This window comes from Geotrypetes seraphini, chromosome 11, assembly GCF_902459505.1.
Source record: "Geotrypetes seraphini chromosome 11, aGeoSer1.1, whole genome shotgun sequence".
Classification (NCBI taxonomy): domain Eukaryota; kingdom Metazoa; phylum Chordata; class Amphibia; order Gymnophiona; family Dermophiidae; genus Geotrypetes; species Geotrypetes seraphini.
The window spans coordinates 120,772,527-120,794,371 of record NC_047094.1 but is presented as its reverse complement, the minus strand read 5'-3'; the positions used below and the strand labels follow the sequence as shown (position 1 = coordinate 120,794,371).

General features: G+C 41.9%; 1 protein-coding gene across 2 annotated transcripts in view; it reads left to right on the top strand.

Moving 5' to 3' along the window:
• STK4 (serine/threonine kinase 4) overlaps positions 1 to 21,845 on the top strand; it is a 124,051-nt gene that overhangs the window by 67,040 nt on the left and 35,166 nt on the right. For both annotated transcript variants that reach the window (XM_033962993.1, XM_033962995.1), the window contains exon 10: positions 8,828 to 8,985. In XM_033962993.1, coding sequence (XP_033818884.1) covers positions 8,828 to 8,985 — 158 coding nt within the window. The remainder of the gene's footprint in view (positions 1 to 8,827; positions 8,986 to 21,845) is intronic.

Genomic DNA, 21,845 nt, shown 5'->3' with positions numbered 1-21,845 from the left:
GGGCATACCATGCCTTCGAAGCCTTCAGCTAGGAAAGAAGGTGGTAGAATATAGAAGATGGCATGGACGAGATGTTAGAGACTAAAGAACTCTCTGAATGTCTTCAAGAGCCATAGGAAGTTGACCTTTGGTCTTTAAAAAAAAGAAAAAAAAAAAAGGTATGTCTAATATAGCAATATATAATTTGCCCAAAGTCAGAACCAGGGTTCTTAATTCTTTGATTACAGCTGCAACCACTAAGCCACCATTCTACGCTGAGAGCTTCCTCCGCGGTATGCCCAAACCAAGTGACCTAGGGAGAAGTAGTTGGACTTATAAATTAAACATGAATCTCCTTCACAACGCTATCACTGATCCAGCAGGGCTGACCTGCAGAAAAGACTTTCTTTATATAAAAATGTTGATTGGTCAGATTCAATGAGCGGTCAGGTTCAATGAGCAGTCAAAAATATTGCAAATCTTGCTTTAGCATGGTATATCTTATATCCAAGGTCTTAACTTGGCTAGCATGTTCAGTAACTAGTACCATTATAGCAGGATTCTCCTGGGGGAGAGACTAGACACAGGGAATCATGACTTGGCACATCCCAGGCACTTTCTGTCAAACCAGTGCAGAATCAGACTCACATCTGCGCTGTATGTCACTGAAATTTTAATGAGAACAAGTCTAACTACAGTTAGTCTTGCATGGTATTTCATGTTACCCTTAATTATGCAATTGAAATCTAATTTATGTTTGAGTAACCCAGCTACCATTGATATTAACACTTGATCTGTGATAACTGCAGCATGAAATTGAACTTTTAATGAGGCATTGGCTTTCTGTAACAGAAGCTTACTGTCCTTCTATATTTTAGCACAAAATTGAAATTATAAGCAAGGTTTATTGTGTATAGCTTTGTTTATCAAACTTCTAGTAATGGAACAACTAAAATCTTTTTGGGACTGAACAGAGAGACTGGTTGATCATTGGAACAAGCTTCCAGTGCAGGTGATCGAGGCAGACAGCATGCCAGACTTTAAGAATAAATGGGATACCCATGTGGGATCCCTACGAGGGTCAAGATAAGAAAATTGGGTCATTAGGGCATAGACAGGGGGTGGGTAAGCAGAGTGGGCAGGCTTGATGGGCTGTAGCTCTTTTCTGCCGTCATCTTCTATGTTTCTATACTTAACTGAGAGTCTACTGCAGTGGTTCCCAACCCTGTCCTGGAGGAACACCAGGCCAATCGGGTTTTCAGGCTAGCCCTAATGAATATACATGAAGCAAATTTGCATGCCTATCACTTCCATCATATGCAAATCTCTCTCATGCATATTCATTAGGGCTAGCCTGAAAACCCGATTGGCCTGGTGTTCCTCCAGGACAGGGTTGGGAATCACTGGTCTACTGTACTGCTGTAAAACTGCCTAAACATAGTTAACTGGCACCCAGGGGGATTGGTTGATGCTGGATAAATGTTGCTTGAGAGTTACTATTAAAAATAGGCCTAACTCAGTGGTCTCAAACTCAAACCCTTTGCAGGGCCACATTTTGGATTTGTAGGTACTTGGAGGGCCTTAGAAAAAAATAATGTTTTATTTAAAAAATGACAATTTTGCATGAGGTAAAACTCTTTATCCTATATAATAAAAGGTTAGCGGCGCATGCGCTTTTAAAAAAGCGTGATTACTGCCGCCGTGGTGTGTGATCCGTGGCCGTGTTCCATTTTAGAACCCGGCCAATGATCACTGACCACTCCCGTCCTCACTCACGCTGGAAGCCAGGCAAGCTCTCTTCCTGCCGCATCCTCGGCAGGGAACACACCTCAGCCCTCATTCACCGCCGCCGCCGCTGCTGATCCTCCTGTAAAGAGCAGCCTGCGATGGTGGCTGGCTTTAGCGAACCTCGCAGGCCGCTCTCCAGCCTCGGTAGCACGTTCCCTCTGACGCGATCCAGTGCGTCAGAGGGAACGTGCTACCGAGGCTGGAGAGCGGCCTGCGAGGTTCGCTAAAGCCGGCCACCATCGCAGGCTGCTCTTCAGGAGGATCAGCAGCGTAAGAGGAGCCGCCACTGGCACTTTTAAAACTAACCTTCGGCCGCAGCAGGCCAGCCCGCGGGAAGGGGGAGGGGCCGAACGGAGCAGGCCAAATCGCATGAAGGGAGGGGCCGAACGGAGCAGGACAGCTCACGTAAGAGAAGGGAATTGCTTCACAGGGACCTGGAGGGGAACGGAAATACCGCTGCTGCTTCTGCAAAGGAAAGTGGGGGGGGGCTTCACAGGGACCTGGAGGGGAACGGAAATACCGCTGCTGCTTCTGTAAAGGAAAGTGTGTGTGTGTGGGGGGGGGGGGAGAGACAGAAAGAAATACAGACAGACAAAGGAGGCCAGGGAGAGAGAGAAAAATAGCAGGAGGGAGAGAGACAGAAAGGAAGGACGAAAGAGACGGGAACAGGGGGAGAGACATAAATAAATAAAGAAAGACAGACAGGCATATATTCTAGCACCCGTTAATGTAACGGGCTTAAACACTAGTAGTTTATAAATCTTTCCTTTTGGCTAAGTCTTAATAATAATATTGTAATTTAGAGCTAGAGACATATGATCAAGAAACTATTTCATTTTACTTTTGCGATTATGATAAACATACCGAGGGCCTCAAAATAGTACCTGGCGGGCTGCATGTGGCTCCCAGGCCACGATTTTGAGATCACTGAGTTAAGGGGAACAGTTAATCTGCTGGCTGGGTTGGAGGGCAGAGGGGAGAACAGGACAATCAAGCCATTGTGACATCACTGATGAGGCTGGCTCTTATTGGTGGAATGAGTCATTATGACATCACAATCTCAGCTCTGCTTCCCAAAGGCAAATAGGATGTCATGGTTACAGTTTAGCCAGTGGTCTCCAACTTCAACTCTTTGCAGGGCCCCATTTTGGATTTGTAGATACTTGGAGGGCTTCAGAAAAAATAGTTAATGTCTTATTTAAAAAATGACAGTTTTGCATGAGGTAAAACTCTTTATAATTTATAAATCTTTCCTTTTGGCTAAGTCTTAATAATAGCTAAAGAGACATATGATCAAGGGCCTCAAAATAGTACCTGGCAGGCCGCATATGGCCCCCATGGCCGCAAGGTTGAGACCACTGGCCTAACTGATACTGTGGGCAAGTGGAAGAACACCTCACCTCAAAAGAACAGCAAAAGAAAGGCAAGGGGAGGTGTCCTTTCAGCCAAACAAGTCTTTTATTCAAAATGTCCCAACAAGGATCCTGGTTTTGGTGTGTGAGGAAAGTGTTGTTTCACCCGCCGAAACCAGGATCCTTGTTGGGACGTTTTGAATATAGACTTGTTTGACTGAAAAGACACCTCCTTTCTTTTGTTGTCTAACTAGTACTATGCCATACCATAAACTGCTAAATATATAACTCCCTTATATCAAATAAAACGCTCCTTAGACAGCTGTGTTAACTAGAGTATTATATGGTAAAATCTTACAATGGTCTCTGGCAGTGCTTAAAGATGTGTAAAAAACCAGAGGGGAGGAAAAAGCCTCAGAACCCCACCCACACCAACCTTAGTTGAGAAAAGTGTGGGAATTTTCAAACCCGGGTGAGTTACCTCATTGGTATAAAGAACCTTCCCAACTGCCTTGTGCAATGCAGAGAACAGTAACAAAAACTGAACCAGTATGTGATTTGAACATCGATCCAGTGATTAAAACAGAGATACTTACTCCGTTGTGGAGTTGGTCTCACATCAACAATGGCCAGCGTTTCGCCAGTGTCGGCTACTTCAGGATGCGCAAAAACTTCCAAATGTATGCTCTGCTCAGCTTCTAAGCGGCTTCACCATAAGCTGCTCCCAACAAATTACCGGACGTGTGGTAGACAAGCGTGGGCGTACTCGGGTGTGGCGTGCAAAGTGTACACTTAAAATTTCCACCAGAAATTGATTGTGTTTTTATTTAAAATATTGCAGTATTTTATTTTCTGGTTGCTTGAGTTCTGGTTAACAAAGAGTCTACTGTAATTCATATTCAGTGGAATGGAGGAGTAGCTTCGTGGTTAGTGCAGTGGCCTGAGAATCTGGGACATTGGGTTCAATTCCCATTGCAGCTCCTTGTGACTGGGCAAGTCACTTAACCCTCCATTGTCCCAGATACAAAATAAATATCTGTATGACTTGTCGACCAGTATCTCTTTCCTGGGGGGTCTCTCCGAGTACTGCACCAGACATCCTGTATTCGTGTATAACCACTCATTCTTATTATGTTCTACCCTTATTTATTAAAGTACCTTTAAACCGTGCTGAGTTCTATCTTTATGGAGAGGATGCGATATATAAACTTAACGTTTAGTTTATTCAGTATACAGTGGTACCTCGGCTTACGAGTGCACCGGTTTGCGAGTGTTTTGCAAGACGAGCAAAACATTCGCAAAATCGGCGCCTCGGAAACCGAGCGCGCTTTGATTTGCGAGCGCCCCCCTGCGAACCGGCACCCTCTCCCCCACGATCCGGCACCCCCCCCCCCCCCCATCGGGCCCCCCCCCCCCCCGCCGCGACCTGAGGTCCCCCCAACCCACCCGAACCCTCTTCTTACTTTTCTGTAGCCTCCGCATCAGCACCAGCATGTCCTGTGCATGGTGCCGGTGCCTGAAGATCTGCTTCCTGTGCAAGGCCTGAGAGGTCACGTCGAACGTGAACTCTCACGTCGAACGTGAACTCTCAAGGCTCAGCACAGGAAGCAGATCTTCAGGCACCAGCACCACGCACAGGACATGCTGGTGCCGGTGCCGCTGCGGAGGCTACAGAAAAGTAAGAAGAGGGTTCGAGTGGGTTGGGGGGACCTCAGGTAGCGGCGGCGGCGGGTGCCTGATGGCGGCAGGGGGGGTGCCCGATGGTGGCGGGGGGTACCGGATCGCGGGGGAGGGGGGGAAGGGTGCCGGTTCACGGGGGGGGGCCTTCGGGGGGAGCAATGCCGGTTCTCGGGGGGGAGCAGCACTGCTGGCCTCGGGGGGGAGGGAAGGTGGGGGATGGAAACATATCAAAGCAAGTTTCCCTTACTTCCTATGGGGAAACTTGCTTTGATATACGAGCATTTTGGATTACGAGCATGCTCCTGGAACGGATTATGCTCGTAATCCAAGGTACCACTGTATATGTAAACTGCTTTGATTGTAACTAGAGAATGACACAGGGACAAATTTTTCCCTGTCCCCGCAGGAACTAATTTTCCTGTCCCGTTCCCGCGAGTTCTTTTCCTATTCCTGCCTCATTCCTGTAAGCTCTGTCCTCATCTGCACACACCTCAAACACTTTAAAATCATAAGTAGCAACATTCTAGAGCTCAGACTGTGATGTCATAATGCTTCATTCCACCAATGCCTAAGCTCCATCCTCATCTGCACAAGCCTCAAACGCTTTAAAATCATAAGTAGCAACATTCTAGAGCTCAGACTGTGATGTCATAATGCTTCATTCCACCAATGCCTAAGCTCCGTCCTCATCTGCACAAGCCTCAAACGCTTTAAAATCATAAGTAGCAACATTCTAGAGCTCAGACTGTGATGTCATAATGCCTCATTCAACCACTGCCTAAGCTCCGTCCTCATCTCCACAAGCCTCAAACACTTTAAAATCATAAGTAGCAACATTCTAGAGCTCAGACTGTGATGTCATAATGCCTCATTCCACCAATGCCTAAGCTCCGTCCTCATCTGCACACGCCTCAAACACTTTAAAATCATAAATAGCAATATTCTAGAGCTCAGACTGTGATGTCATAATGCCTCATTCCACCAATGCCTAAGCTCCGTCCTCATCTCCACAAGCCTCAAACACTTGAAAATCATAAGTGTTCAAGGCTTGTGCAGTTATGGTAGAGCTTACAGAAATGGGTCAGGGACAGAGACAAAACTCACGGGGATGGAACGGGAAAATTGAATTCCTGTGGGGAGGGGGAAAAATTTGTTCCTGTGTCATTCTCTAATTGTAACCTCAGAAATGCAGCATATCAAATCCCTTCCCCTTTCACCTTTCCTAGTATACTTGAATATAACTGGTGTTGGTATTTGAACTAAATCCAAATAAATTATACAAAGGGGATCCAAAGAGAAAATATTCTATCATGTGGCAAACGGGCATAGTTGGGTTGGGGGGGGGAGTTGTTTGCATTAAAATGGCTTGTGTCCTTTCCCTCATTCTACACACTATGTGCAGGCAATTTAAAGTGACCTTGCAGTCAGTTTTGGCAGTGTGTAAGAGTTTAATAAACACTAGACAGTCTCCCAACATTTTACCCCTACTAATTAGCTGTGTGAAAAATGGCCTTTCTGTGCTGCTAAAAGTTAGTGTATTATGGAAGATGGAGGTCACATTGAGCCTAATTCGGAGAAAGCATTCCTGGAGCTGTGTTTAGATGCATGTGAACTGCATTTATAAATTCTGCATGTATTTTTTCTGCGAAAACCCTGCCAACAGAGGGCATAAATATATCTGGATACTTTAATTTGAAATGTCCGTTCTGCCTAATCCATGAAGAGTTGAAGATGGATCGCCCCGTTAAAATATAGCAATCAACAGAGGTACATTAGAATAAAATAGCAGTGTTGTTCTTCCCCCCGCCACACAAAAATTCAACACTAAAACTACATTAAAAAAATCTGCAAGCAAGACGATTTTAGAACAAGAAAGTTGGAGCAGCCCTAAGATCAGACAGCAAATCATTCTTCCCACAGATCAGTCCAGCCTAACGGGAATATTATGTATGTTGACCAGCAGATGGAGACAAAATAGCTCCTGTGATTTGCCCTTTTAAGGGCTCTGTGCAGACGACAACGTTTAGCATTTTTTCTCCAGTGGATGGCACTTCACCATACAGATTATAGACAGTGCAGGGCATTCAAGCGGTTCAACCAGTATTTCTGGTTCAGTGAGCAAGGGTTTCCTTTATTATTTCTGGAAGAGGCAGAGGTTGAGAATCGTCGTAGGGAAAACTCAGTGGTGCTGAGTTCCTTCCTTAAGCCTCCCTCTTGTTCTACCTAGTAGAGGTGCTTTGGGGTTAAGGAGCCTCAGAGCAATGGTAGTGATCAGCGACTTTCAGCAGTGCAATTTTCAGAAGCTAAGGCACACGCAGACTGGCCACCATGCTGCCTTGGGAGCTACCTGTTTCAGTCCTTCTGAAGCAGAAGTTGAGACACAACTTTTAATCAGAAGAACTAAATCTAGAACAAACATAGTTCCTTCATTTGCGAATGAAGACATTCGGAGACACTCTGATGTGTCGTTTCCACTCTGGAGTTTTCAAGTTTTCCGACATTGTTGAAAAGTAAGAAAGCTGGAGTGTCCCTAAGATCTGACGGCAAATATTGTATGCCTGCAACACAGACTTCTGACCCCTTCATTCTATAATGTGAGTGTCCAAATGTATGTGCTATTTGTGTACTCAGAATATTAGCTTGTGTTACCTATTCCCACATATTCTTGTTAGAAAACGGGGTACCTCAAGGATCGTAATTGTCCTTACCCTGCAGATCGTGCACTTGTGTGCCTTTAATATGAGCTTTAACATACAATGCCACTCTCCCTCCTTTCATTCCTACCCTGTCTTTCCTGAGCAGATAATATAACCCGGTATAATATCATACTGTAAAGTGCTTTACTCATAAGATGTATGAAAATTTATGAATGGTGCATGTTAACACAGTTGACATGTATTATTTTTGTAGTATTGCTCATACTTAACTTGTTTATTACTCATATAATATAATTTATGTGGGATGTACGAAGGGTCTGTCGAGGAGATTATAGATGGTGCAGAATACTGCAATAAGGTTGATTTTATTCTGTTCTTAAAAGTGAACATGCAACAACTGGTTGCCAGTCAATGCTAGAATTCATAACTTTTGTATTTTGATTTTTTTTTTTAATCTTACGTGCATGGCTCCACAATATTTAGAGAACTTAATAACTTTTATCAATAGGTGGGTTAGGTCATTCCTCCCTTAGACAATTTTATATTTGCTGTCCATCACCAAAATCAATCAAATTGTTCAGCGCATCTTTTGTTTATCAGGCTCCCTCAGTTTGGAATGATCTTCCAATTTCAAGAAGAACAGAAACCAATTATATGTTTATTAGGAAATCTTTTTAACATTTTTATTTAGAAAATTTGTGTTGTCAAATTGATGTGATATTGTCTGTCATTGTCTGATTGTGTTTTGGATGACACAAATGCCTAGTTTGGGGCGAGTGTGGCATTGTGGTAAAACTCCAGCCTCAGCACCCTGAGGTTGTGGGTTCAAACCCACACTGCTCCTTGTGACCCTGGACAAGTCACTTAATCCCCCCATTACCCCAGGTACATTAGATAGATTGTGAGCCCACTGGGACAGACAGGGAAAATGCTTGAGTACCTGAATAAATTCATGTAAACCGTTCTGAACTCTCTTGGGAGAATGGTGTAGAAAATTAAATAAATAAATGTTTAATTGGGTCTGTTTCCAATAGGCAATATTTTTTATTGTAATCCACTAAACACTCTTAGGACTTTGGGTGACTAAATTTTAGTGTAATGTAATGTACACCTCTGCCTCCAACCCAGCTACAAATTCATGCCACCCAGCTGTCAAAAGTTTCCAGGGAAAACACCAGTGAAATGACCTGCCCAAGGTCATAAGGAGTCACAGTGGACTTGAACCAGGTTTCCCTGGCTAATTCTCAACCTACTGCTCTAACCATTAGGCAGCCGCTCAGTTATTTGTTTGGATTAGACCTGAGCAAATGCAACTCGTGCTAGAATTTCCTTCGGCCTCTTGTCTGATTTGCGTGCTTTCTGCATTTTCAGGGCGAGATGAAACCATGCAGCCTGTCAAACCATCATTCCTGGAGTATTTTGAACAAAAAGAAAAAGAGAATCAAGTCAACAGTTTCAGTCAGAATGCATCAGGCCAGTCTAAGAATTCATCTGACTGGAAAGTACCACAGGATGGAGACTACGAATTTGTAAGTAATATAGACTTTCTGTTTAAAGGTGACATGGCAGTGTACTTCACAATTTAATGCACTCAACTTGAAGGTAACTTAAGAAGCTTTTTATTACTCACTGTAGTATCTGCATAATAAGGCTCTGTTCTTCTAGTAGTTCTGGGAATGTCCACATCTTAAAATGTGATCCACATGCGGCCTTGGAAATGTTTCTGTCCTGCAGTATATTTTTTTCATTTTGGTTAAAAAAAAAAATCTCCCACATGATAGATCCCTTGTAATTTTCTTCCTGTAGTACTACAGATATGAAGCTATTTGTTACGATTGAAAGATACCTGAATAATCCCTAGCTAACGACAGGCCTAAGAAATGTGCCTCTCTCTTAATGTGCATCTGCACTATTAAAGTCACTTTGTAAAAATGACATGCTTGTTTTTTTCCATGGGGGAGTGTGCTTTATAAGTCCCCGATCATCTGCTCAGATTTTAAATTAAAGCAGCATTTCAACATAGCCAACTCAAAAACTCTCTATATTGGAATATTTCCCTGAGGGTGTCTGCACTGAACCCACTTTCCAGAAAATAAGTTATAAAAGAAAATTAATAATGTGTTAAGCTAGTTTCTATATCTTTTCTGGCTGTGCTTTATCCATCTGATTACTTTTGGGAAAGACCATTTCAAAGTGTAACTGAGAGCGTGGAACCTAGAACCAGTTCTCAGAATTGCATGGAAAATTAATTTTACTTGGAGAAATCTTTACTTTTGATGTTTCTGCAGCTTTTCAAATACATGTATGAAAGGCTCTACCATCAGGTTATTTCCAATTAAAGTTTCATTAAAAGTAAGTTTGAAGCGTTTCCCCAAAGTCTTTTTTTTTTCTTTTTTTTTTGGTTCAGTTCAACTGTATCAACAAATCCCAAGTTCCTTCTCACAAATTGGTCATTTCTCAATGAAGTTTTGGACATAAGTTGGGGGAATTATAGGTTGGAGTATGTGAATTAACCTTTGATAGGGCTATAATAGTGAGCAGGAAGATTGCTGGGCTTGAGGTAAGTGTATGTTTGCCTGATGTTTATGTAGTTTTCGAGTACAGTAAAACCTTGGTTTACAAGTATAATGCGTTCCAGAAATGTGCTTGAAACATAGAAATAGATGGCAGATAAGGGCCACGGCCCATCTAGTCTGCCCACCCTAATGACCCTCCCCTACCTTTGCTTAGTGAATAGAACCCACGTGTCGATCCCATTTGGCCTTAAAATCAGGCACGCTGCTGGCCTCAGTCACCTGCAGTGGAAGACTATTCCAACGATCAACCACCCTTTCAGTGAAAAAGAATTTCCTGGTGTCACCTTGTAGTTTCCCGCCTCTGATTTTCCACGGATGCCCTCTTGTTGCCGTGGGTCCCTTGAAAAAGAAGATATCTTCTTCCGCTTCGATGCGGCCCGTGAGATACTTGAACGTCTCGATCATGTCCCCCCTCTTTCTGCGCTCCTCGAGCGAGTATAGCTGCAGTTTGTCTAACCGTTCTTCGTACGGGAGATCTTTGAGTCCCGAGTCCGGGTGGCCATTCTCTTGTAATCCAAAACACTCGTATATCAAAGCAAATTTCCCCCTAAGAAATAATGGAAACTCAGCCAATTCGTTCCACAACCCAAAAACTTTAATACAAAATACTGTACTGTGCAGATCAGTTACTACACTCCTGCAGCATCAGAGAGAGAAGAACCATTGGCTCAGTTGTGATGGCGTGACGTGCGTATACTATACGTACTCGTATTGCAAGACCTCGCTCGTTTATCAAGTTAAAATTTAATAAAACGCTTTTCTCATCTTGCAAAACACTCACAACCAAGTTACTCACAATCCAAGGTTTTATGTGTTCTTAATAGTGGTGTCTTGTTTGTTTGTTTTTTGACAGGATGTTTAGATTGCTTGGAAAGATAAATAGATTTCATAAGTGCCATTTCCGATAGGATCCCACTGATTTGCCCTGCTTCACGTGAGATAGTTTTGTTGACATACCATGCTTTCAAGCATGCTGCTCTTAGGAGCTCTGAACAAAGAAACTGAATTTTTGTATGTGCAAATATTCAGAACAATGTACCTTATACAAAAAAAGAATAAATTAGGTTCAACTTAAAAGCAGATATCATGCACCAACACACAAACAAAGATAACCAACAGTACATGGAACAAATTACAAACAGAACATTTCTGTCTTATAATTACATACCAGTATTCAGATGCCACAAAACTTAAGAATAATGATTTAAGTGAAAGCTTGAATTGTGCACAAGCAGTTGGACTTTGTTTTAAAAAGACTGTGGAAGAAAAAGAACTGAGGCAGTTTTTCATGGGCAGAGCCACTCCCTTACTTGAAATGGATAAGCCTGTTCTTTGGAATTGTCCCTTCTGTACTTCTTTGTAGCTTCGTGTCCCTGCTTCTTGATAATCTATTCTGTCTTCTGATTTCTGACTAACTCTTCAGTCTACCCATATCTAGGTTTTCTATTTAGGTTTATTCCTTGGCTTTTGGTTATAGTTGTTTATTTTAGTGCGTCTCTTTTGTTGTTTGGAATTGTAATTCAGGTCCTATTACCTTAGTAAGCCGTGGTAGAGGTTTCTACTGCAGCCTGGAGCACTAAATGCTCCAGCACTCATAGGAATTCTATGAGCATCAGAGAAGCGTTAGAACATTTATTACTCTGGGCCATGGTAGAAACTTCTACCAAGGCTTTAGTCAAAGAGGGGGTCAGTTAAGAGAGCTGCAAAAGTAATTGAACTAGCCTAGATCAGCAAAGTTGGCACTAGAATTTCTTAGCGATTCCCAAACATATTAATATGAGTTTTCATATTTGTGATATACTCTATAGACCAGATAAAAATATAGGATATGACAACAGGAAAAGGTTATACAGCCTTTTCATTCTGCTTATCCACACCAATTAATCCACTCTCCAGTCCCTTCCTGTCCCTCAGTGAGCCTGTGTGCTTGTCCTTGTTTCTTCTACTCCCACTGGGAGACACTTCCATACATAAAATAAAGGTGCCTCAATGTTCCACGATCATGACCCTTGGGAAGAGTGCACTGTTGATACCAGTTAGGACAGTGTCTCACAAACTTTTTTTTTTTTTTTTTTTTAGCTCTGGCACACTAATGGAACAAATGTTTTTTTGCAGCACACAGAGAACACATGGCCCCGCCCCTACATGGGCCTCCGTGCACACGTGGATGTCGACTCAATTACATCACACATGCTCGGAGACCCATGCGGGGGCAGCGCTGAGCTCTCGTGCTGGCAGAATATTTACAGAGGTACACCGGGGAGGGGGCAAAAAGGAGGAGAGACGCCGGCAGCGACACTCACTACATATCATTTCCTGGCGGTACACCCTGGAATCTCCCCAAGGCACACTACTGTGCTACGGCACGCAGTTTGCGACACACTGAGTTGGTGCCCGCCCAAATATCTCTTTGCAGAGCTTACTTTACTTGCTGAGAGAAACCTCAGAATGCTAAGACTAGTTTAATGTGTATCTAGAAAAAAAAAGACCTTTCTTAAGGTAAGATCCACTGACCTTTAATCCAAATGAAAATTGCGTGATTGTTATATTACCAGAACATTCATTACTGCTTTACTTTATTCATAAACGGTGTGGAAGTGCGTGTTTACAAGAGTGCTTTTGCTGATGAAATTATACGCTGCAGTGTTGTGAATACTGTGGAAAACGCATTCTTGCTGCAAAAAGCTCTGAATTTCCTGGAGGAATGAACAGATCATTGATAGGTGAAGTTAAGCATAGCTAAGTGTGCAGTAATACATTTCAGCCTGCTGCAGTGGCTAAAAACTATAAACTGAATGGGTCATTGAATTCTTGCTGGAGGAAAGCTGGGGGGGGGGGGAGAGTTATGAGAGCAGTAATGAATGTCAGGTTGATGAGTAAGAAATGTTTCATGCAACACTGGATTTATTTTCACTAGCATGGTATGAGAAGTGATAGGACAACTCCTCTGCCATATAAAGCCTCGGTCATACTTACAAAATATGTACAATCCTCGGTAATAGGCTTCCAGGAAAAATAGGACAGACAAGGCATCAAAGTTTTTCTCCACTTTTAATTCTTCTAGGGCCAAGTTATAGATTAGTCTGTTCAGATCATTTAGGCACAGGAGGATGTAAAGTACAGCGAAACCTGGCAGTCCACCTTTACGTTTTTATAGGGATGTCGTTCCCCTCCTCCCACACACACACTTGTCCTTATATTATACCAGCGTAGTAAATGATAGAAAAAGATCAAGTATTCATCGCCGTTCCATTTGGGTTAAGTGAACATATTTATTTATTACCCTTGGTATTTTGTGTTTCTAGATAGTACCATTCAAGTTCCCCAAGTATACGTATCACTCATTTCATATATTTTATCACCACACACCTCAGCAACACCACGCCGGGCTCAACTTTGTGTCCATTCTTCATCGGTTCTTACATTAACCTATGATCATTATGTAAAATTTATATATATCTATATATCTATATATCTAATAAAATACTTAGCTTTACTAGTGCTTCTCAAAGTGTTCTCTTAGTTAAGGGGTCTCTTGTTCAACATGTTTCACAATTCGCTTTTTCAAGAACATCCCCTATAATAAACACATCATCTGTCAATTTCAATGATGTCAAAAATCTATTTATCAATTATCCTCTCCAAAAATTGCAACTCTACCAAGGCTTTAGTCAAAGAGGGGGTCAGTTAAGAGAGCTGCAAAAGTAATTGAACTAGCCTAGATCAGCAAAGTTGGCACTAGAATTTCTTAGCGATTCCCAAACAGATTAATATGAGTTTTCATATTTGTGATATACTCTATAGACCAGATAAAAATATAGGATATGACAACAGGAAAAGGTTATACAGCCTTTTCATTCTGCTTATCCACACCAATTAATCCACTCTCCAATCCCTTCCTGTCCCTCAGTGAGCCTGTGTGCTTGTCCTTGTTTCTTCTACTCTTCCTATTTATTTGAGGGAGGAGTGCAATCTTGACAAATTTAAGAGTAATTTAAAAACGTTTCTTTTTAAAGATGCTTTTGATAACTAATTACCTAGTTTTCTGGCTATTTCTTTTTTTGTTGTATAATATCATGGAATTTTTCTATTTCCCCTACCTTATGTACTTTCCTTGATTGTTCTGCTTCTTTTAAATATTTTGTAGTTCACTTACCTTCTTTCCTTATGTTTATCTGTTTGTTAAGTTTGTTAATAGTCCTTTTGGACTTAATTTTTGTTAAGTATTTTATTGTTCCCTAAATATTGTAATTTTATTATGTTCATCGCTTTGAAATATGATTAAGTGATCAATCAAAAACCTTATGAAACTTGAAACTCTCAATCCTATCTGGTCTTAACTTTTTATGCAACAAGATGGCAGCGGCGTCCATATAGGCCGTATAAAAATTTTAAATTAAACCAGCTGATTATTCCTCCTCCAATAGCAACCTTCCTAGATTAAGTCAACAATACCCATTCTAGCTCCACATTAAGCCCGTTTGGTATGAAATTTAAGTATTTTTCTAAGTTACCACCCTTCTGCCCTTCTGCTATTTGATCAATAATAACGCCATTTAATATGCTTCACATCATGTTCTTTTTCCGCCCAATGATAAACTATTGGGGCTGCTATTTTTTGTCACTACCCAATTCAGTCATATCATTGGGTGACACGTGTGCCCAACGTAAACCAAATCACATGGGCATTGTATTATATATGCTACATCTCTATGTCACATGTCATATTTGTCAATGCTCTAATCGCCTGATTAGTTTGAGAATCAACTAGAGCAGGGGTGTCAAACTCAAATCATGTAAGGGGCCGAAATCTAAAACACAGGCTAAGTCGCGGGCCGGATTTTTTTATTGAGATACTTACTCCCTCCTTTGCTGATGCACAGCGTGGGCCCCTGCGCCAGCGGCTGCTCCGACGCTCACAAGACTTCTGTGAGCCAAAACCCATGCTGCATGCCAGCGAAGGAGGGAGTTAGTCTTGATAAAAGTATAGGGTTACAACCTCTCCAACCCCACGCCAGCTACAAAATAAATAAAAAGTCTTTTCCTCTATTTTAGGTCCTAGTTCACGCTTGCTATCTAACACCAGCTCTGGCAGGATACACATTTCAAATCTGACATATTGTAATCTCAAAATAGAAAATAAAATTATTTTTTCTACCTTTTGTTGTCTGTTCATTTTTCACCACGGCGGAGTATTCCAAGAGATGTCCTACTGCTGCTCATATTTCTTTGGTAGGCTAAGTTTTTTGTTTGTGGTTTGATTTGATACCTTATCCACCTGGGACCCCTGATGAAGGCATATTTACCAAAACACGGACTGTGTCGGGTCCTTTTGATTTGGTTCATGATTTTGGTTTAATAAATTTAGCCTGCATCTTTGTACACCTGTCTGCAGTTTTCTTTGTTTTGATTTCATTTTACTTTTAGTCCCAGTTTATCTTTCTGATTTTGTCTATCTTCTAATTCTCTTTCCAGTGTCTGCTGTCAATTTTTTTTCTCCTCTTTTCTCTTTCTCCAGTCCCTGTCTCCAACATATTGATTTTTCCCTTTCAACTTTTCTCCTTTTTTTCTTTTCTGCCTCTGTCCACTCAAATCTTGCCCTCTTTCTCATCCTTCTCCTTTTTAAATTTTCAGCTAACTATCTATTTTCCATCTCCAGATCCAACTTCTCTCCCTTTCTCTTCCCAACTGCCCCCCATCCCATCTCTCCCCCTGTTTGCTTGCCTCCCTCCCTCTCCCCAGGTCCACCATTTCTCCCTTTCTCTTCCCAATGGTTCTTCTTTCAAGTATCTTTTTCGCTCTTTCTCCACACTAGTCCAGGTCCAATCTCCCTTCATCCCTCTCTCCTCACAGCCCAGCTTGCCTTTCCCTCTGGTGCCGATCCGATGCTGCCAATCCGAGGAGTCTGCCGGCCTCAGCAATTAGGCAGTGTTGTACATGGCTCCCCCTCCTGCATTTCACCTACCACAGTCTGTCTCCAATGGCACGCAATTTCCTGTTTCTGCCAGGGTGGACCGCTGCGGACGGAAGGCAGTAGGGGGAGCCACGGACAACACCGTTGAATCGCTGCCGAAGCCGGCAGACTTTCCGGCGTGACGGCGACGTCAGACCGGTGCGGGAGGGAGGACATACCTCTGAGAAAGGTAAGTTCGGGAGCATTGCCACGGGCCACATAAAAAGGCTAGGCGGGCCGGATTCGGCCCACAGGTCTTGTGTTTGACACATGTACACTAGAGAGTAACATAGGAAATGATGACACATGCAGTGCTGTACATTGTACATAGAAAGGACGGTCCCTGCTAAGAAGAGCTTACAATCTAATTATGACAGACACACAGAGGGGACTATTAAGGGATTGACAGACAGATATGTTGGTTGGGTCATTGTTTAAATGCAGCTTCAAAAACATGGGTTGAAGGGGAGAGAAGCTAAACTTGTCCCTCTTTGTAAACCTTGGGTCAGACATTTTGGATAAATTGGCTCTTTGCTGTAAAAAGGTTGCCAACCCCTGGTCTAGACCCATGATGGGGGGATTTCAACTGAGCGATGTGGCTATAGTGACTGGACAAAATAAAAAAGGAGGTGCCACGAAATAGCTGGAGGGGAGGAGACGTGGCCTAGTGGATAGAGTTGCTGCCTCAGCACCCTGGGCAAGTCACTTAACCCTACGTTGCCCCAGGTACAATAGCTAGATTGTGAGTCTGCTGAGACAGGGAAAATACTTATAGTACCTGATTAGATTATGAATCGATTTGTGAAACTATTCAGATGGCTGTGCCAGTAGGTGGTATATAAAATACAAAAGAAATGTGAAACTTGGATCAAAACGTAGAATGTAAGAGACATTGGTAATATTCCCAGGGAAACTGGCTGACCTGATTGGAAAATGTTTCATGCTAATATGGTTATGTTCTGGGCCTTTGGAGAGTGCTTTAAGACTGCTCCCCATGACCTCTTTCCACCCCTAAACCTGCCACATACAAACATGCAATTATCACTGCTAGACATTGTTGAAGGCTTTGGAATATGAGAGTATTTGCTTGTAGGGATAGGAATTACTAGCAAGTCTAAACGTGCTATAAGTATTGATTTCTGGCATGGCACTGCTGTGATTCAAAGCATTTGCACAGTCATAGATGTAAAATAAAACCTTTGAAAGTAAGGCCTTTAATTTTTGTGTTTAGAGCTGCAGTGTTACTCATGAATCTTTTTACTAATGCTGCCTAAAAATTCACACAGCTGAATAGCCCTGGCTTTACAGGTCTTGTTGCAGAACAACTTTTTAATGGCTTCCGTACTACTGTGACTTTTCCAGAAGTATTTTTGCTCATAAGGCTGCTTTATTCCTAGTTTTTCAGACTTCCAGTTTGCAGCAAGAATGTATTTAATTGGGGCATTGTTTTTTTATTTTCCTCTCTCTATCAAAGTAATGTTTTTTAGACAAATAATAAAGGATCTAACCAAATGCAGTTTGATATGTCACAAGATGAAGGTGAAAGAGAGTAGACCCAATCTGAGAACTATGTTTTTTTAAGTTTCCAAGTTTCCAAGTTTATTAGTTTTTAATATCCCGACCATCAAACAAATGTCTGGCCGGTTAACAATAAAATTTAAAGAGGCAGATTTAAAAATTTAATAAAAAAGAAATAGTAGTAGGTGCGTAAAAATATATGAAGTGAACACAGATGACAAAGACTAGACAAACTAGAAGGTGAGGGTAAAAAGGGGGGGAAGGAAGAGTAGTGAATGTATGGAAGAGCCTCCGAATTCAAGAAAGCACAGGATGAGTACAGAAGATCTCTAAGGGAGAGGAAGGGATTGTAGAGTGTGGGGAAAAGTGTGGCGCAGTGGTCAAAGCTACAGCCTCAGCACCAAGTCACCCAATCCCCCCCATTGCCCCAGATTGTGAGCCCTCCGGGACAGACAGGGAAAATGCTTCATTGTTGAACTGTGTGTGTGTTAGGGGGAGAGGGGTAAATTAGGGTATTGAAGCAATAAAGGTTTTAGACGCAATAGCTAGTAGCATCAGCCTTCTAGAGCATAATCTCTTGATTAATTTTAGGAGCCCTTCTAGAAAAAAAGTATTAAGTACTGGGCTTAACACAACAGAACTTTTATCTCCACTATAAATGCGCCTGTTTAACTTTCAAAATCCTATATGGTATCCTCCCTCCCTTTATCCCTCTTTCTTGGAATTCCTCAAACCCTAATACCACCAGATCCTCCCACAAATTAAAACTATCCTTCCCCTCGCTAAAAGGCATTTCCCACACAGGAAAGCTAGGGACCTCCCGCCACTTCAAAATCACTGAGCTCTGGAACAACCTTACCTCCCCTCTTCGGAACTTGAGCTCTCTCCAAGTTTTCCGCAAACATCTGAAAACCTGGCTTTTCTCAAAAAATGTAAGTCTCCCTTCAATTTAGGAATCAAGGAAACTCTTATATCTTGGCATCCCAAGTCCTCTAAATTTTCTTCACACTTCTACCTCTAACCCTCTGTTGTAGTTCCTTCCTATTTCTCCTACTGTAAACCGCGTCGAGCTCTACGAACGTGGAGATGATGTGATATACAAACCTAAGGATTAGATTAGATTAGATCTCAAAATAGCTCTGTGCTCACAATCTACAGATGGGCTTTACCATACTCTGTTCATTTCCAAGGAGTAAATAAAATACCCATTTTCTCAATTGCTCAGGCCCTAGAAGTATCCAATAAAGCAGAAGAGTTAATGAGGGAATCTAAAAATGTTTTAGATAAACCTCTGAACAACTAACCCCTCCCCTTTTTACAAAACCACACGAGACAAAACGAAAATTCCCATGTGGTTTTGTAAAAAGGGGAGGGGTTAGTTGTTCATTGGTTTATCTAAAACATTTTTAGATTCCCTCATTAACTCTTCTGCTTTATTGGATATTTCTAGGGCCTGAGCAATTGAGAAAATGGGTATTTTATTTACTCCTTGGAACACTAAGAACACTTGGAGGAAGGGGGTCTTTATGCCGATGAGGTAACTCTAATAGTAGCCTGAATGCTTATAAAATTAGCAGCAGGCCCGAGTCTTGAGGCTTTTTCTCCCCCTTTACAAGATTCCTGAAGCATAGTAGTGGCTTTTTGAGTTTTAAGTCCACAGTGCGTTGTTGAGCCTTAGGAAGAGGTTTAAAATTATGCTATTGTAAAGGAGTATATTTAATGTGGGGATGGGGAGGTATGTTATGTGATTTAATGGGTTTATTCTTGATGAATGGGATGGGTGGGGGAGGGATCTTTTTTATATGCATTTGACAATAATTGTTAGAATGTCAAGTGATTTGTATGAATTATCCGATTGAATATTGTACACTTGTTGCAAGAGTTAAAACTGAATAAAGAATTTAAAAACACAAAACAAAACCACACGAGGTTTTTTATTGCCAGCCGGCACGCTGAATGCTCTGCGCTGTTCCAACACTCATAGGAAATCTATGACCGTCGGAGCAGCACAAAGCATTTAGCGCACTGACAATTGTTAAAAACCTTTTGCGCGGTTTTGTAAAAAAAAGGGGGGAGGGGTTAAAATAGTATATAAATATTTTTCTTTCTACAAAAATACAATCGAAGTTTTTCATTTTCAGTGAATAATGTTGACTGACATTGCTTAGTAGTGTTAAAAAGCACACAATACCAATTACAACTTGACACATTTTTCTGCAGTGACATTGGCAGCCCTTCATTTAGTGATGAATTGCTGCTTTAGAAGCCCTGGGGCCATAGTGAAGATTCATTAATACGAAGAGCTAATGCTTATATCTGTTAGGAAGGTGGTGATGGATGTCCACGAGGCCATTGTTTTAAATGACTTGGTTATTTTTTATTTGAGTTCTCAGCTGGAGAAATGAAAAATAATTTCACGTTGGGTCATGGGTTTATAAGGAGCTTTGCACATGTGAAAAAAAACCACTGATAGGCCCATTCTCTCTACCTACTTAATCTTTTAATTGGCAGATGGCGAAACGGCTGATTTATGTAACTTGATGTTGAACGAGAGCAACAGTGCCAAGTAAACAGGCATTTGGAGATGCAGATCTCCTATAAGAGCCATAGAAGGCACATGTTGCTTCTGAGCAACAATGTCAAATAAAGGGTTAATCTATTCCAAAAGTGTTTGTAGATAAGTGACGGCCTGTAGATAAGCCGATGACTCCGCCCACTACCCACCACCGGTAGTTCCTTTGCTTTTAAATATCCCTGCTTTGCGGCGCACGCCTCTCGAGAGACTACGGGAACTCCCCACAGCCATTTCCTAATGGCTATCTGCATGGGGCAGGAGCGTAGGAAGATCGCTCCTGCCCCGAAAACCAGCTAGACCACCAGGTAAGGCCAGGATGCTGGGGGGAAGACAAAAATATGGGGGTGGGGTTTCCCTCCTCCCCCCCCCAAAAAAAAATTACAATTATGTGAAATCGCGAGTAGGGAAACCGCGAATGGGGAGGGGGAAAGTGTACAGAATTGTGCCCAAAAGCCAAGGGAATCTATGTACAGAGCCAAGCAAGCCTTTGTTACTTCAACCTCTTGGTTCCGTTTCTGCCCCTGTTCTGAATGGTCGTTTCCATTACCAGGTAACTACGGTGAACAGAGTTTAAAATATGTATGGATGCATTTGCTTATTTATTTTAGTCATTTTCTATCCCATTCTCCCCAAAGAGCTGAGAACGGGGTTACAGGTTGACATACATAATATACAGTTAGCAGATTACAATTTGCCATACTTGCAGTACAGAAGTTTTTATCCTAATTTGGCACATACTAGGGCTCTACTATCTCAATTAACATTGCACTTCATGAGCATTTTACCAGTTTTATTTAACCCTGGGTCATCTTTTGGCGGTAATGGGTCAAACCTCTGTTGCGAAATGGCTTTCCTGGCTCCTTGCCTTTTAAAGACTGATATGGTAGGGATGTGAGGACATTTACTGTATATAGGGGAAGTAATTTGAGAAGCTAGCTGGAGACCTCATTCTCCATTACTACCTTTGCTGCAACCTCAAACAGCTTAAAGTGCAGATGAGGCTGAGCTTTGTAGACAAAAATAAAAATCTTCACTGGAGAAGAGGAAAGGTTGGCCCCTCTAGAATGTCAAGCTAGGAGAACTGAGACTCGTACGTCTGGCAGCGCTATAGAAAGTAGTAGTAGTAGATTATTTTGACACTTTTAATGCTCTTGTTTAGCAATGCACAAATCATTTCCTCTCCTTAAGCTGTAAAACTCAGCTTTTAAATAATAATAGCCAGTGTTTTGTTTTGGATTTCTCAGTTTCCTTGGTAGCTCATAAGAACATAGGTCTGACCCAGCATGGGCTATTCTTGTGTTCTATTTAGCATAAAAGTGGCCAATCCAGGTCACAGGTACCTAGTAGAAACCAAAATAGTTGCAAGATTCTGTGCTAGGAGCCCAAGAATAAGTAGTGGCTTTCCCCTGGTCTATTTTAGAACATAAGAATAGCCTTACTTATTTAATAGCAGATTCCTGGAAGAAAAGCCATAAACCTTTTTTTTAAAAACCAGACAGCTGTTGCTACATCCTCTGGCACCAAGTTCCAGAACTTTTAAACTGATTACCATGTAGCAACATTTTTTACTCTCTTGCACATTGTGCTCCACTTCTTTGTAGACTTCTATCATATTCTTACTAGAGAATGACACGGTGACAAAATTCATCACCGTTCCCGTCCCCACGGATAACCGCGGGAAACCATCTTCATGTCATTCTTTAAGGAGAGAGGGAAGAATAAGAATATGAATGGCCACAACCACTGACCCGTAAGCTTTGCTTTGAA